This window comes from Arachis hypogaea, chromosome 8, assembly GCF_003086295.3.
Source record: "Arachis hypogaea cultivar Tifrunner chromosome 8, arahy.Tifrunner.gnm2.J5K5, whole genome shotgun sequence".
Classification (NCBI taxonomy): domain Eukaryota; kingdom Viridiplantae; phylum Streptophyta; class Magnoliopsida; order Fabales; family Fabaceae; genus Arachis; species Arachis hypogaea.
The window spans coordinates 26452771-26470266 of NC_092043.1; the positions used below are offsets into that span (position 1 = coordinate 26452771).

The 17496-nt window shown below is 39.9% G+C and overlaps 1 protein-coding gene across 2 annotated transcripts; it reads right to left on the minus strand.

Annotated features, from left to right (window-relative positions):
• Positions 1-7646: 7646 nt before the first annotated feature.
• On the minus strand, positions 7647-10263 carry LOC112706631 (uncharacterized). 2 transcript variants are annotated; one of them, XM_072200929.1, is made up of 6 exons: positions 9728-10263; positions 9248-9457; positions 9030-9173; positions 8619-8738; positions 8453-8539; positions 7647-8335 (listed from the first exon to the last, which is right to left on the minus strand). In XM_072200929.1, exons 1-6 carry the CDS (start codon positions 10085-10087, stop codon positions 7946-7948), a joined length of 1311 nt encoding a protein of 436 aa, XP_072057030.1. In that variant the 5' UTR covers positions 10088-10263; the 3' UTR covers positions 7647-7945. The 2 variants fall into 2 exon arrangements, with proteins under 2 accessions (XP_072057030.1, XP_025613816.1); XM_025758031.2 differs by having other exon boundaries at positions 9030-9170; positions 9728-10217.
• Positions 10264-17496: the final 7233 nt, after the last annotated feature.

Here is a 17496-nt window from a genome sequence, read left to right on the forward strand (position 1 = left end):
GCCGGCTTTATCAGAGAAGTCAAGTACCCAACATGGCTAGCCAATGTAGTGCTAGTAAAAAAACAGAATGGCAAATGGAGAATGTGTGTCGACTATACTGACTTAAATAAGTCATGTCCCAAGGACCCTTATCCCCTACCAAGTATTGATACCCTAGTGGATTCCAGCTCGGGGTACCAATACTTATCGTTCATGGACGCCTACTCGGGATATAATCAAATCCCGATGTATGAGCCAGACCAGGAGAAAACATCATTCATCACACCCAGAGCTAATTTCTGCTACGTGGTCATGCCATTCGGATTGAAGAATGCAGGAGCCACATATCAAAGGTCGATGAATAAAGTGTTTTCCCCTCACCTAGGAACCCTAGTGGAAGTATACGTCGACGACATGCTGGTAAAAACCAAGAAGGAAGTCGACCTCCTATCAGACCTCTCGCAAGTCTTTGATACCATGAGGCTGCACGGGATGAGATTAAATCCCGCAAAGTGTGCCTTCGCGGTAGAGGCAGGGAAGTTTCTAGGGTTTATGCTAACACAAAGAGGGATTGAAGCCAATCCCGATAAGTGTAGAGCCATCCTAGAAATGAAAAGTCCGACTTGTTTGAGAGAAGTCCAGCAGCTCAATGGCCGACTTGCAGCCCTCTCCAGATTTTTGGCGGGATCGGCGCTAAAATCCCTTCCACTATTTTCCTTATTAAGAAAGGGATGCCAGTTCGAATGGACTCCTAAATGCGAGGAGGCGTTCCAGGAGTTCAAAAAGTTTTTAAGCCAACCTCCTATCCTAACCCGACCAGTACCTGGGAAAGACCTCGTCCTGTACTTATCCGTAGCGAACAAGGCTGTCTCATCAGCCCTGATAAAAGAAGACGAGGTCGGACAACATCCAGTCTACTTCATCAGTAAAGTTCTACAAGGCCCTGAACTAAGGTACCACAAACTAGAAAAGTTTGCCTACTCCTTAGTAATAGCCTCATGAAGGCTACGGCCTTACTTTCAAGCTCACACAATAAGAGTCCGTACGAACCAACCCATGAAGCAAATCCTCCAAAAAACGGATGTTGCAGGGAGAATGGTTCAATGGGCAATAGAGCTCTCCGAGTTCGACTTAAGATATGAAACTCGGACGGCGATCAAAGCTCAATGCCTCGCTGACTTCGTCGCAGAATACGCAGGGGATCAGGAGGAAAAACCAACTACATGGGAACTCTACGTAGATGGATCCTCCAACAAAACGGGAAGCGGCGCAGGCATAATATTGGTAGATGAAAGAGGAACCCAGATAGAGGTTTCCTTAAAATTTGAATTTTCGGCTTCAAATAATCAGGCAGAATATGAAGCCTTGATCGCCGGACTAAAGTTGGCAGAAGAAGTCGGTGCTACAAAGGTGATGATATACAGCGACTCACAGGTGGTGACCTCCCAGATAAGTGGAGAATATCAGGCAAAGGACCCAAACATGAAGAGGTACTTGGACAAAACTCTGGAACACCTCAGGCATTTTGCAGAAACCGAGGTTAAACACATAACTCGGGACTTAAACAGCAGAGCAGACGCCCTATCCAAGTTAGCAAGTACCAAACCAGGAGGGAACAACAGAAGCCTGATTCAAGAAACCCTCCAAGAACCCTCAGTAGCAAAAACAGAAGATAAGCAAGAAGTACTTGAGGTAACCAGTTTAAACCTCGGATGGATGAACCCCCTAGTCGAATACATGAAATTCGACATCCTCCCTAAGGAGGAGAAAGAAGCTAAAAAGATCCGAAGGGAAGCACAACACTACACCTTGGTGAGGAATGTCCTCTATAGAAGGGGGATATCAACGCCATTGTTAAAGTGTGTACCGACCTCAAAAGCTCCCGAGGTATTGGAGAAAGTACATAGTGGGATCTGCGGAAATCATCTCGGAGCAAGGTCGCTAGCCAGAAAAATAATCCGAGCTGGATTCTATTGGCCGACCTTGCAGAAAGTGCCACAGAATTTGTGAAAAAGTGTCAACCATGTCAGATGCATGCGAATTTCCACGTAGCTCCACCAGAAGAGCTCATCAGTATCACTTCTCCATGGCCTTTTGAAAAATGGGGAATGGATTTGTTAGGTCCTTTTCCCCAAGCACCAGGACAAGTCAAATACCTGATCGTGGGAATAGATTACTTCACAAAGTGGATAGAAGCAGAACCATTGGCCACCATCACCGCTCAAAGAAGTCGTAGGTTCCTCTACAAAAATATCATTACAAGATACGGGATACCCTATTCCATTACTACAGATAATGGAACCCAATTCACCGACGCTACCTTCAGAAGCTTAGTAGCCAGTATGAAAATCAAACATCAGTTCACCTCGGTAGAGAGCACCCACAAGCCAATGGGCAAGCCGAGGCAGCCAATAAAGTCATACTGGCAGGACTAAAGAAGAGACTGCAGGAAGCAAAAGGAGCTTGGGTTGAAGAGCTCCCTCAGGTGCTATGGGCTTATAGGACAACCCCCAGTCCGCCACAGGAGAAACACATTTTCGACTAGTTTATGGCGTAGAAGCCATGATACCAATAGAAATCAATGAGCAAAGCCCAAGGGTAATTCTCCATGATGAGGTCGGAAACATACGGGGACACAAAGAGGAGCTCGACTTGCTCCCCGAAGTCCGAGAAGATGCCCGGATAAGAGAAGCAGCATTGAAACAAAGGATGACTACAAGGTACAACAAAAAAGTCATTCGAAGAACATTTGCCCCGGATGGCTTGGTCTTAATCAGAAATGACATTGGAGTCAACAAATCAGGAGAAGAAAAACTCGCCGCAAATTGGAAGGGACCATACAAAGTCAATGAAGTTTTAGGAAAAGGTTATTATAACGTAACCGACCTAAACGGCACTGAGTTACCAAGGTCGTGGCATGCTTGTAACATGAAAAGGTACTACAGTTAAAAGCGAACTCTACTCCCTGATGTACTCTTTTCCCAGCTTCATGATTTTTTCCCAAAAGGGTTTTTTCTGAAGAAGGGTTTTTAACGAGGCATCATAGTAGAGGCTAAGGGAAAATAGGCTATTAAAACCCTTAGTAGCAAGAAGGTACCTCCCCAATAAATAAAGATCTTTTTCATCTACAATATCTCTTATAAAATCCTTTTTATTTTTCTAAGTCTTTCTACGGAACGCGCCGACTTAAGCTCGACAAAACGTGAAAATCCCATGAACCGACCTAGATGGTCGTCAGGATAAAACGACGAGGTACAAGTCGGTGTAAAGAGGTTATATGAGTTGATCGTAAAAACTCGGGAACAGTCCGACTCATAAGTCAAAATGAGAACCCGAGTAGAAAAGCTTGGAAATACTCCGACCCGTAAATCGGAGCGAAGAACCGAGTAGAAGAAAAACGCATCGCAAAAATAACCTAAGTCATAAGAACTCGCTAAAACAAAGTCGAGTATAGGGGATAACAAAAAGAGATTGGAAAACCTAGGAAAAAGTTTAAAGGCTGTCCCAAAAGTCCTTAAACAAAAAGCTCAGAAAAACAAACAAGCCAAAAGGAAAGGTTTTCAAGAAAAGATCAAGGGGACTTCAGAAAACCAAAAAGCATACACGCATAAGGTAATCTAAACCCTTATCCAAAAAAAAAGGGTAACCATTTTGTTAACTTAAAAACCCTTATCAAAAAGGGTATTTTTTAATATTTTGTTTACGGCCTGGGAAGGCCAGAAGAAATTGTTCAACCAACACCACCAAAAATAAATAAAGAGTTTAAAACGGGGGGCCCACAGGCCGTACCCCCAAATAGCCACAGATCATTTTTTAGGAAGAAGAGTAGACGGATTGCCACCACCGGAGTCAGGAGGAGCGCCACCAGAAGCATCCATGGGAGATGAAGAGATAGGAGGATCTACTGAAGAACTCAGAGCGTCTTTAGAACGAGGAGGGGACTCAAGAATCCTCTGCCCCCGAGTCTTCAACTCTGACTCAGAAACGATTACGGGGGCAGGAGGATCTACAATGGCACCATCAATAACAACTTTGTCGGGATGTAAAGGAGAAAGATCCAAGTCGGGAGCAATAACTCTGACCTGCTCCAGGAAGATCCTCCAAGACTCCTCGGCGCCATCAGCAATAGAGTCCTCCAACTCATCATATGCTTTCCGAGAATTCAACAGATCAGTCTTCACAGACACAAGATCTTTGAATAAACTTTGATAGCTGGCCTGCGCTGTTTTCCTCAGATCCATCTCCATGTTGCATTGGGCCTGCAAAACCTTCCCTTTCTCCCGGAGGGTATCTCTCTCCTCCCTCAGCTTGGCGATTTCCTTCTTCAACTCTCCCTCATGCTCTTGGTATGAACGAAGCCTTCCTTCCAGCTCCTCGACCCTTGAGGTCATCCCTAAAGAGCTGAGAGGAGCCTTCTCAAAAATATCCAAGAGCTTGCCACAGACCCCCGCCGCTTTGAGACTCTCCTCGATCATAGTGGTAAGGTGGCTCCGAACAGACATATCATCCATGCTTATGCGAGCATGAGGATAGATATTCTTTCGGACGAACGCAAGAGCGTCCGCCTTAACCTCACCAGAAGAACCAGACTCTAAGGTCTTGCGCTTCTTTGGGTCAAGGGAAGGGCGGACGACGGGGGGCGGCTGAGAGGGAGCTGAAGAAGAAATCACCATGGGCTTGGAAAGAGTCCTAACGTTCCGAGGAGGAGGAGGAGGAGAGATAACCCTGGCACCACCAGCCCGAGCGCGAGACTTAGCTTTAGCTTCCTGGACTCTCTGGAAAGATTCTTGAGCGTTTGTCTTTGAAAAAGAAAACAATAGCTAAAGAATCAAACAAGTCGGAATGATCAGTTAACAAGTCGGGAATCTAACAGATAAGAGAAAGCTACCTAGCTGTGATTGGATAAAGGTCGAAGACCCTTGGAGAAACTTTTTAGTATCCAAATATGGGGCCCTCCCCCACACTTCTCGGAGGAACCCCACAACGGCAGCCTCTACTTCATCCAGGTCATCCAGACCATATTTCTCACAAGGGGAGGCCTCCAGCCAGTATAAAGGAAAGCGAGGAGAAGAGTTATCATCCAGAAAAAGGGGTGATGACCCTCTACAGCTTGCACTTTGAAAAAGAAATTTTTAAAGTCATGAAAAGACTCATCAAAAAGGGTAAAAATCCTCCGACCTTGTATGACTCGGAAGGAAACCCATTGTTGTTTATTGTTCAGCCCACTAAAGGGCTTGGTCATGTGAAAAAGATGGAAAAAGATTTTCAGAGAGGTCGGGAAATCCAGAGCATGGCTAATAAATTGATAAATTTTCAAGAAACCCCAGGAGTTGGGGTGAAGTTGGGTAGGGGCAACCCGACAATGCTGCAAAACAGACACCTCAAAATCTGAAAAGGGTAGAAAGACGCCCAAACGGGTGATCATGCACTCATACATAAAGAAGAAATGGGGAGCCGTTTCATTGGCTCTCCCATGACAAACTCGGTCCTCTGAACCAGGGACAATCAATTCATACTTAGGCTCATCCTCATCCGAAGTACAGAGCCGGTGGTGGGTGCGAAGATGAGTAATAAACTCCGCATCAACCAACGGCTCCTCCCCTAGAACAGTAACATCGACCCAATCTACGGAGGCCATTTTCTTTCTCTAAGGAAAAATGAGGAAACCTACAAAGGGAAAAAGAAAAGAAAAAATCAAAAACAAAGGTCTCTAGAGAGGAGAAAAAGGAACCAAGCAAAAGTCCACAAACCTATTTTTCTACAAAGTAAAGTCATACGAAAAGTGCGAAGAAGAAAAAAGAAACTAACCTCTTTTTGAAAATGAAGGTTGGAAGAAGCAGAAGTCTCCGGAGCACAAGAACGCAGTACGAATAAATGAAGAACAAAGAAAGAAGAAATTTGAAAAATTGCAGAAACGAAAAAATGAAAGAGAGGGAAAGCATTTATAAATATGCTAAGGGGCATAATGGTAAACGCGGGGCAGTCATTAACGAGAATGCACCGTTACCAAAGTCTACGCACATCCCTAACGGACACGACGCTTGATTAGACGTAACTGTCAGAACCAAAAAGACGCAGAAAAGTCACGTCGGTTTCAGAAAATCACGTCGGTCCTCCAACAAGTCGACTACGACCCCGAGTAAAATACTCGAACCCAAGTCTTATACAGATCTTGGACTCGAGTAGGGGCACTGTTCATACCCTGGCCCAATGATAAAGGCCCAGGTCCAAATAAAAGGCCTAATCCGAAGAATTGAGCCTTGCTAAGCGCCGACCTTCATATTAAGAAGTCGGTGTTAACTACGACTTACTCTAAAGAAGTCAGACAAGAGATTAGCTGGCAGATAAACACTCATTCAAATGAGTAACCGCCCCTAAAATCTCTCTAACCGCTTCATCAAGCCATATCTTAACCTCCCTAAGATAGAGGGACGGTTAACACCCAAAAGATACGGCACTACTCCAACGGTGGTTATTGGCTCACCACTATAAATACACTGACACCCCTCAGGTATCTCTAAGCCCAATACTCTCTAGACCTGCTAACACCCTTGCTTACTTAGGCATCGGAGTGTCTTTGCAGGTACCACCCCCCATTTACTCCCGTACACAAGTCGGAAGGAGGCTCCAGCGAACGAACCTACTCGAAAGCCACCCTCTGCAGATAATTGGGCCAACTAGCGCCATCTATCCTATTAATCTCCGGTTACCCACCGTAACAATTTTATTGTGTAAAAAAATTGTAATTTTTGAGTTATTCATCTAAACGCTACAACTTTAAAATAAGTATTTCTATAATTAAAAATTCAAATACAAAATAATTTATTTATAAGTTATTCTTAATAAAAAATTTTATTCTTTAAACTCTTTTTTTAAAAGAGTTTATTTAAGTTGTTTGTCCAAACTGAATCTTAAGATTAGTCAAATTTTAAATTGGAATACACTCGCAACTCAGCAAGACTAAAGTCTTGCCACAACAGCAGTCTTTTAAGAAAATAAGAAAAGCATAGCCTCATTGACTACTGCTATTATGACCCAACCAATTCTACCCGCTGAATAACGGCATGTTGCCCAATATGGCAGCTCACCCCAACACACCATAACCATATAAACTTTGACCCCCACTTCATCATTTCATTTTTATCAAAACAACCAAACAAGGCAGAAGAAAAAAAAGGGTGCGTGATTCTGAACTTATAATACACTCCCGGAATGATGACCCAGAGTGCGAATATTTGTGCATAGCTAATCCAAAAATATTAAATTAGATATGCTATTAGAATTGAACATTTAACTCTACAAGCTATCTTAAGAGAAGAGAATTATCTTACACTTATACACATCATAGAGATCTTATTTTTTATTTTTTATAGATGTATAACATGTACTAGTTGTATATAATATAGTAACAGTAAATAATAAACACTCAAATTCATCCTTAACCTATTTTTAAAATCCTTTATAATTATTATAAATTGGTCATTTGTTATTTTCAATAAAAAATTTAATATGTATATTGAATAAATAATTTTTTTTAACAAATTTTATTATAAGATAAATAAATTAAAAAAATATCATTATCATCAGACAAATTAATTTCCCTTATCAAAAAGCCGATGCATCTTGAGAGTTTTTAGAATTATAAAAATTTGTTTTGAGACTGAATCTAAAACTATTTGGAACCATATAATTATGGAAGTAATTTACCAATGTGCAGCAAGCAAGTACAACACTTACATGCAAGTATTATCATTATAATCCTACTATATATATCTTTACTACATTCTGTAGACACCATTCCATTGGGTTGGATAATTGCAGAACATTATTCAACCGACAAGGAATAAACAAAAGGCACCTGCACTTTAGTCATTACTCATTACCTTAAAAATCAACTTTGAGAATCAACACCACAGAGAAGTTGTATCAGGAGTGAACAAAAGGACATGATTACTTACCAAATATCTTACACCCATCTCTTATGTCCAGATGCACTCTTAGCCCCACCAAGAGACCTTCTTCTACTCTTTTTCAAGTCCCCACGAGCTGACAGTTGCTTTTGGCTCGAAGAGGAAGTTGCATTGAATTTCCTGTTACTTGAAGCTTCTTTAAGAGGACTCACTGATCGAGATCTAGGTACTTTTGCAGGGGCAGATTTCTGATTCCTTGCTGAAGGCGAATAATGTGGAGTATCTCTTGCATTGTTGATTGGAGTACTATCTGAATCGGAAGATGAAGGACTGCTAGTGCTATCCATATCATAGATGAGATTGTCCCTCATTTGAGGCAGCACACTGCTACCGTTGGATTCACCGGCAGTGAAGGAGGCTCGGCGTTCTCTGGTAAGCTGCATAACCTACACTCAACAGTGAAAAAAACCAGTTATGTCTTATGTTGCCACTTCGTAGAAAAATTATGTGTGTCCTTATTCATTATCATCTCAAAATGACAATATCTTGTATCAGCTTCTTACCTTTTGTTCTAGAACCACCAAATCCTTCTTTAATTTTGAGATCGTCGAATTCTTCCTACGTATGATGTCTTCTAGTTCAGCAGCCCTCTGTTTTAAACAGTATCGGAAGTGATTAGTAAACCAGACAAAAGGAAAATTTGAATGCAATGTGAATGAGTATTATCACCTTGTAATTAGCAGCCTCAGAGGATTTCATCAGGGTGGTTAGATTCTTAATTGTTGCATCTTTCTCTTCACAATCCCTCTTAAGATTATAAATATCTTGTTCTACAACCAAGTTGTTTAACTATATATAAATAGCACAAGAGAAAACTAATCAGTAATAATGTCAGGTAAAAGTCCTTCAAAAGTCATTGGATATATTGCTTGACAAGAACGACTATGAAGTAATGAAGTATATATGATTGTTGGAAATCCATGCGGTTATCTTTGTGTGAAGATAGTTGAAAAAACAGTTAAATGACAATTTAATCAAACATGTCAAATCATTTAATAGTTTTCAACTATCAACTTTACAGGAAGAGTCAAGACATATGAGTCTCTATCTATATGATTACTGTGAAGACAAGATTATTACCTGAATTTCTGCAGAAGAGGTGACACTTGAAGCCCAATCTGACAAATCAGACATTCTTCGTTCCTCTTGTTCTTCATTAGAGAAAGAATTCTTGCATTGGATAGACTCATTTCCAATGGAGTCTCTTGTAATAGATGCACCCTGCTAACAAAGTGAATTAGTGAATGATCAAAACAGTGTCATAAAATGTTGAGTAAACAGAAGAGCTTCATAGTCACCAATTCATTGAAAAGGTCGTAATGTTGTTCACAATGCCAACAACCACAATCAACAAACTTGATTTTCTCAGCGCCAAATGCCTCACTCGATTGCAATTCTCCATCCTTGTTTGATGATTTGTTGAAGGCAGCAGTTGAGAGCTCTTTAGTGCTGTTTAACTGCTCACAAAGATCGTCAAGCTTCTGCTGCATGCTTGATAGCACCTGGTCCTGGTAAGTAAAAAGCCACAAAAACAAAACAAAATCATGATTTCAAAACAAGAAAACAAGCATATGAATAGTTTATTTAAGTTTCAAATCAAATGCAAACCAAGGTCCCTACTACCATAGAAAGTGAGATTTAGTCGAATCTTAAAAAGGAGACATAATCATGAAAAGGAAACACAAAAGTCTAATAATATCTTATTCAGATCATGATATGCATTAAACTAATCAAATTGAGAAGAGTGAAAGTGAAAGGAAAAGGAATCAATCTACTACCCTAAGCTCAACGGACTTCTTAAGGTTCCATATCTGCTTGTTCTTCTTGGACTCAGAAACTGCAACGGCAATAACCGCAACTAACAGAAACCTCTGAACAGGTGTGAAGAGCTCCCACGCAAGCGCCTCCTCTCCGGTTAGCCCAACGGTTCTAGCTGAGCTGGCATTCTCGGCGTTAACCAGCCGTCCCTGCAGGGATATCCACGCCACCGGAGGCTTATCCGAAGGGACAGGGATGCTGGACCGCCGTTGGAAGGTGGCAGAGAGGCGGCGCCCGGCGGTGGAGAAGGGAGCTACGGATACGAGAGGCGGAGGAGGCGTGTGGTGAGGAGCGTGTTCATTTGCAGAAGTATCGTCCATTGAATTTGAACGTTTGAGATTTGAGTATTCAAATTTTTGCGTTTTGAGAGGGAAAAAATAACAGCTGCTACACGATTACCCTAACGGCAAAAGCTGCCAAAATTCTACGCTATAGTACAAATTAGTTACATGATTCGACTTCCACAATCCACCCTCTCTTTGTCTCTCTCTTCTTCCATTGTTTTCTTTTTTTCTAGAAAATGTTCATTTACAAATTTATTTAGGTTATTACCATTTGAAGGTCTACACCGTTTCGATTTGATTCCGATGTTTTATTTGATTTATTGTCATTTTTTTATTTTTAATTTTTCTTTTAATACAAAATTCAACTAGTGATTAATAGTAGTTACTTATTTTATCATTAGAAAATTAATAAAAGTACAGTATGCTAGTGTAAATATTTAATTTAAAGGATCACTCCATTTAAAAAGGAATAAAAATATCATTTGGCATTGAATACTTGTTTGAATAAGTTTATGTACAAAATCCTGTGCTATTAAAGCTCGCAGGGCTAATGAAGATAATATTCAAAGGAAATCACTTGTTTCCAAATCAATGTTGATTGAGAGCCTTTCTACGTAGTATTAAGAAGTATATAATTTGTATTCTAAGAACACATGTTAAATGTAAACTTCGAGAAATCAGTAAATAATTATTTAATAAATTAATTATTAATCACAGAAATTAAAAAAAAATAGAATTTGATAATTTAATGTAATAGAGCTAAGTAAAATAAGAATTTTGACACTAATTTTAAAGAAATTAATCTAAAATTAGACTGAACCGAACGAATCGAGCCTAAAATAGACTCAAGATTCAATTTTACCCTCACTTAAAGAGTAACAGCCAAGACCAAAAAAAAAAAAGAACAACAATCCTTCTTCCTTCCCTCATGTTTCACACTGGAAACTTGAGGAAGGGGAAGAAACCCCATTAGCAAACCCTTGGTTTGACTTTTAATTTCACGTAACTTTTAATCCGGAGTTCTGATCGTCGCATTGTTTGTGGCTACGCGTTCACCGCGACGAGCTCTATAAGACTCATCCAACAATTTCATAGGTAAGCCTTATTTTCACTCCATGCAGCTTAGTCCTTAATTTCAAAAATAAATTGAGTTTAGTGTTGAGAAATTGTGTAATTTTGGTGTTTAGAATTGAATTGGCTTCATGACCTTGATGGGTCTTACATCAATTCTCTATGGCTAAGGTGAGATAACTCAAACCCTTGTAAAATTTGTGATTAAGTGGAATTTATATTGATTTAGTGATGAATATTTGTATTAGAGGGAGTTGTGGATTGTTTTGGAACATGTTGGTGGTCATTGGTGATGTTGGAGACTTGAAGTTGGACTTTGGGGAGTTGGAGATCCATTTGGTGTGACTTCGAAAGCTTGGGTCCTTGCGGAACGTGCTAATCATAGTGTTCCGGGCTTTATCGGAAAATTGGCTAAGGTATGATTTAGGTTTCTCGTATTTAATATATAATGTCTTGTGAAAACTTAGTCTAGATGACCTTAAGATAGGTTGTATGGCATGTATGGTTGATGATTAATGACTAGTGTTGATGATTGTTGTTTCGGTGGTTGAAATGTATATTGAATGTTTGATGATGGTAAATGTTGAGTAATAATGATGATGAGATTATGTGATAATGAATTATGAATGTGATGTTTCATAAGAGAAGGCCATATATGATTTGTATTGAAAATGATTGAGTATGAGATTATGTTGGTTATGAGTTCTTGGGGGTGAATTTGATAAGTTGTATAATAATATGTAATGGAATAAATGAGAAGGCTGGGTTAATAGTTGATAGATTTAGGTGCTGTTTAGAAGTATAAGTATAGAATATTGGAATTGAGTTTTGATTTTTGATGAAAATCGAGGTTTGAAACTTTTTGTGTAAAATTGATTTTTGGCCGAACTTCGGCGAAGCATAGTTTGGTTTTCGGAACCCCAAATGATTTCAAATTTATTTCATATGAAATTTGGGTCCATGAAGTTTATGACATTCGAAGAACAGAAGAAAAATGATTTAAAACGAAAAAGTTATGCGCGTCGAAAATTCGGAGGACAAGGCTAAAATTCTACAGCACTCAGCATTTTTGCTAATCTGCAGGTCTTGCATATGTGACCATTGCACGTGATGCGACCAACCTCTACGGGTTGGATATCTCGCGTACGCGAGTAGGGTGCTTGTGTACGTGAGCAAGAAAACGCATGCCCACACGTATGTGTGGCCGACGCGTACGCGTGGCCCCAATTTTAGCAAACATAAATTTTGTATTTTAAAGTTTAATTTCAAATCTCTAAACTTCTATTTTCATTCCTTTAGCCCTAAATCTTGTTAGTAAGTCTAGTAATAGGATAAAATTAGGAAATGGTAGTAACTTGGAGATAAAGAAAGACTTTTAAAAGGTAGTAGGTGGTTGAGAAAGATGGTACTTGATTGATAAGGATGATGAAAGTGGCATATAAGGCTGATGAGCGGATAATTTATACGCTTTTTGGCATTGTTTTTAGTATGTTTTTAGTATGTTTTAGTTAGTTTTTATTATATTTTTATTAGTTTTTAGTTAAAATTCACTTTTCTGGACTTTACTATGAGTTTGTGTGTTTTTCTGTGATTTCAGGTATTTTCTGGCTGAAATTGAGGGACCTGAGCAACAATATGATTCAGAGACTGAAAAGGACTGCAGATGCTGTTGGATTCTGACCTCCTTGCACTCGAAGTAGATTTTCTGGAGCTACAGAAGCCCAATTGGCGCGCTCTCAACGGTGTTGAAAAGTAGACATTCTAGGCTTTCCAGCAATGTATAATAATCCATACTTTGCCCAAGACTTGATGGCCCAAACCGGCGTTCCAAATCAGCTCAAAACTGCCCGGCATTAAATGCCGGAACTGGCACAAGAATGGGAGTTAAACGCCCAAACTGGCACAAAAGCTGGCGTTTAACTCCAAGAAAAGTCTCTACACATGGAAGTTTCAATGCTCAGCCCAAGCACACACCAAGTGGGCCCGAAAGTGGATTTTTATGTCATTTACTCATCTCTGTAAACCTAGGCTACTAGTTCTCTACAAATAGGACCTTTTACTATTGTATTTTCATCTTGGTAGCTATCTTTAGTATTATGCTATCTTAGATCATGGGGGCTGGCCTCACGGCCATGCCTGGACCTTGTTCTTATGTATTTTCAACGGTGGAGTTTCTACACACCATCGATTAAGGTGTGGAGTTCTGCTGTACCTCGAGTATTAATGCAATTACTATTGTTCTTCTATTCAATTCAGCTTGTTCTTGTTCTAAGATATCACTTGTTCCTCAACTTGATGAATATGATGATCCGTGACACTCATCATCATTCTCACCTATGAACGTGTGCCTGACAACCACCTCCGTTCTACCTTAGATTGAGTGGATATCTCTTGGATTCCTTAATCAGAATCTTCGTGGTATGACAAACCCCATTTGTAGGGTTTATCTTGTATTGATCTTATGGGATTTTATCACCTTTCACCCACATTTATTCAATGAAATAGCATAGTTTTATAACTTCTCCCTTAATTGTGCTTAAGAGTGAAAACATGCTTTTTAGGACTTAAAATGAATAAATCTAATTCACCTTGATTCCATTAGATGCCTTGATATGTTTGTTAAGTGATTTCAGATTTAGGAGGCAAAGATTGGATCAAGGGAATGAAGAAAGAAAGCATGAAAAGTTGGAGAACTCATGAAGAGATGAAAGAACCGGAAAGCTGTCAAGCCGACCTCTTCGCACTTAAACGAACATAACTTGAGCTACAGAGGTCCAAATGATGCGGTTCCAGTTGGGTTAGAAAGCTAACATCCGGGGCTTCGAAACGATATAAGATTTGCCATAGTTGCTACAAGTATGGTGGCGCGCACGCGCATAGTACGCGCACGCGCCGTTGCTGCCACCTAGTCCACTTGAAGCAAAACGTGGCCAGCGATTTTAGAAGCCTTGTGGGCCCAATCCAACTCATTTCTAATGCTATTTAAGCCAAGGATTGAAGGGGGAATGAACATACTTTAGAAGTTAGTTACCAATTAGTTTTAGTTTAGCTTTTAGTTAGTTTCTAGAGAGAGAAGCTCTCACTTCTCTCTAGGATTAGGATTAGGATTAGGTTTAGTTCTTAGACCTAGATTTAGATTCATCTTCTTCTACTTCTATCTTCTCAATTCCTTGTAGTTACATTCATTCTTCTCCTATTCTTTTGGTGTAATCTCTTTTATGTTGTTCTTATATTTTGTTGTAGATCTAGTATTGTTCCTTCTACTTTCTTTCAATTCAATTCAAGGTAATTCATAATAAGTGTGTTTCTTTTGATTGTTATTGTTAATTCATTTCAATAATTGTTGTTAGATTCTATTCTTATTATCCATTCACTATGCTTTCCTTTTATGCCTTCCAAGTGTTTGATGAAATGCTTGGTTGGATTTTAGAGTAGAATTTTATACTCTTGGCTTGGAAAGGTAACTTAGGACCTCTTGAGTTACTAATGTCCAAGTGATTGATGATTGGGAGCCATTGACTCTAGTTCTCACTAATTGAATTAGTGGAGAGTTAGGACTTATGGACTAGGATTGATATAGCTCATTTGACTTTCCTTTACTAACTAGTTAGAGGATGATTTAATGAGATTAATCCTTGCCAATTCTCATATTGTGGTTAGTGATTAGGATAGAGATCCTTGACCACCAACCCTTGCCAAGACCTTTTTAGGCCTTAGTTTACTTTCTTGCCATCTATCTTTCATACTTCTTATCAAAACCCCAAAACAACTCAAACCAATAACAAGACACTTTATTGTAATTCCTAGGGAGAACGACCCGAGGTTTGAATACTTCGGTTTATAAAATTAGGGGTTTGTTACTTGTGACAAACAATCTTTTGTATGAAAGGATTATTGTTGGTTTAGAAACTATACTTTACAACGAGATTTCATTAGTGAAATTCTAAACCGTCAAAAATCCGATCGTCAAAATGGCGCCGTTGCCGGGGAATTGCAATGGTGTTATGTTATTGGTTATTGTATATATGTGAATATTGTGAATAGCTTGATTTTTTTTGGATTGCTTGCTAGTTAGGACTTTGTTTCATTATTTCTTAGTAGTTTTTGTTTTTATTTTCTTTTTTCACTATGAATTCTCATTTTGGCTATGAGTGTAGTTACAATTATGTTGTAGGTGATGAGAACTATAATGAAGTTGTGTATCAAAGATGGGATAATCAAAGGTGGGAGGAGCCATATGCTTATGATCAATCTTCTTGGCAACAACCTCCACCAATGCACTATGAAGAAGAGCCATTTCATGATGCATACCAATCAAATGGCTATGGTGAATCTCCTTGTGATTTTCAAGAACCACCACCATATGCCTATGAGTCATATCCTCAACATGAACTTCAACCACACTCACAAGCCTATTTTCAACAAACACCTCCATATGACCATGATCCTTACCCACCATACCAACCTCCTTTTGAACCATATGAGCCATACATGGAACCACAATTCCAAGATTACTCCCAAGAACCACCTCAATACACACCACCACCTTACCAAGAAGAACCACCTTCCTATAATGAACCCTTTCTCCAAGACAATGAACCCTCTTATCCACCCCAATCTCTAATGGATGAAACCCTTGATGTTCTTCTTCAAGGGCAAGATGAAATGAAAAGGGATGTGCAACAATTTGTAGCTACCATGACCAAGGTAGTAAATCATTTAGCCTCCCAATGCTTGAATATTCAAGGAACTCCTATAGCTACATGTGAAGGATCCAAGGAAGAGCATAGCATGAAGGAGAGATTGGAGACTCCGGTGGAGAAGGAGGAAGGCTACTTTGTGTTAGAACAATTGGAGAAGCCTATGATTATTGAAGAAAAGGAAGAAGTGGTTGAAGACTTAGGAGATGCGGAACTTCCATGGGAACCTAGAGTTATAGAAAACCCCTCCAAGAAGATTGAAGTTGATGTTGAGGAGGAATGTGCACAACCTCCAAGGCATATTCTATATGAAGAATTGGAGAGAATGAAGCAAGAATTGAGTTCCCTTGGTGATGAAGATCATGCATCCAATCTTCTTGGTGAAGAATCCTTTGAATTTGAAGAACCTTCTCCCAATGAATTTGAAAGTGATGTGGAGGTAGATTTCTCTCAACCTCCCATTTATGACTTGAGTGATGGAGAAGAGTTAGAAGAAGTTGATGAACAAAGGATTGAAAGTGAAGAAGTTTGTGAAAAGGTGGAGGCAATCAAGGAAGCAAACAAGGGAGTAGAGCTTGCAAGCACACTGGAGATACCTCTCCCCAAGCCACCACCATCCACTCTCTCATTCAAGTGGGTAAATTTCTTATACTCAAGCTTTATTATTCCCCTTGAATATGGTTTGCTTGAAACAGATGGTCAACTTAGATATATTTGTGGCTTTAAGAGTAAAAAGGAGATGGTTAGTGGTTGGAAGCATCATTCTAGGTTCACTATGGTCACATGTCCAAAGCTTGATAGCAAAGGTTGGTGTATAACTAGAGTACATGGGTCTAGAAGGATGTTTGGTCACCTTGTTGAGAATTCACCTTGCTCACCACCCACATGGATTAATGATAATCAACTTGGAGATGGGTGTGAAGACAAAATATGGGATCCGGGAACATATGAGGATCAACATTGGGAGCCCATGGTTTGTGAAGAACTCCATCAAAGCTTGGAGATATTAATCTTGAATGATGGAGCTTATTGGAAGTCCAAGCATTGGTGGAAGTTCCAAGATGAATACAAGCACAAGCCACCTTGATGAGGAGCTCCCCATAAGTCCAACTTAAGGACAATAAACAAAAGTGCTAGGTGGGAGACAACCCACCATGGTAACTTCTTTTCATTTTCTCTTTTGTAAATATTTGGTAAAATTAGTCTAATTTCATGTTTTATTTAGTTAGTTGAGTATATTTGGTAGTTTAATATGTTAAATAAGGTTTTATGGTGTTTTGGTAGCTGTTTGGAGGTTTGGAATGCTTGGATTGGTGCAAAAACATAGCAAAAATTTTTTTGGAAAAACAAAGCACCATCCACGCGTACGCGCACTGCGTGCGTACGCGTGTATCAAGCGTTTTGGACCATCCACGCGAGCGCGCCATGCACGCGTACGCGTGGATTGAGAAGTTTCACCTTCCATACCTTGACCCGAGAGTTAGGCCTGCACTGTGCGGAAATTGGGCCTGAGGCACAAACTTATTTGCGCGCACGCGCACATGACGCGTACGCGCCACTCTCGAAATACACCATCCGCGCGCGCGCGGCATGCGCGCGTACGCGCGGATTTCCTTCCTTCACCACATTTCATTTCTTCTCCTCTTTCCATTTCTTTCCTTCTCATCTCTTCTT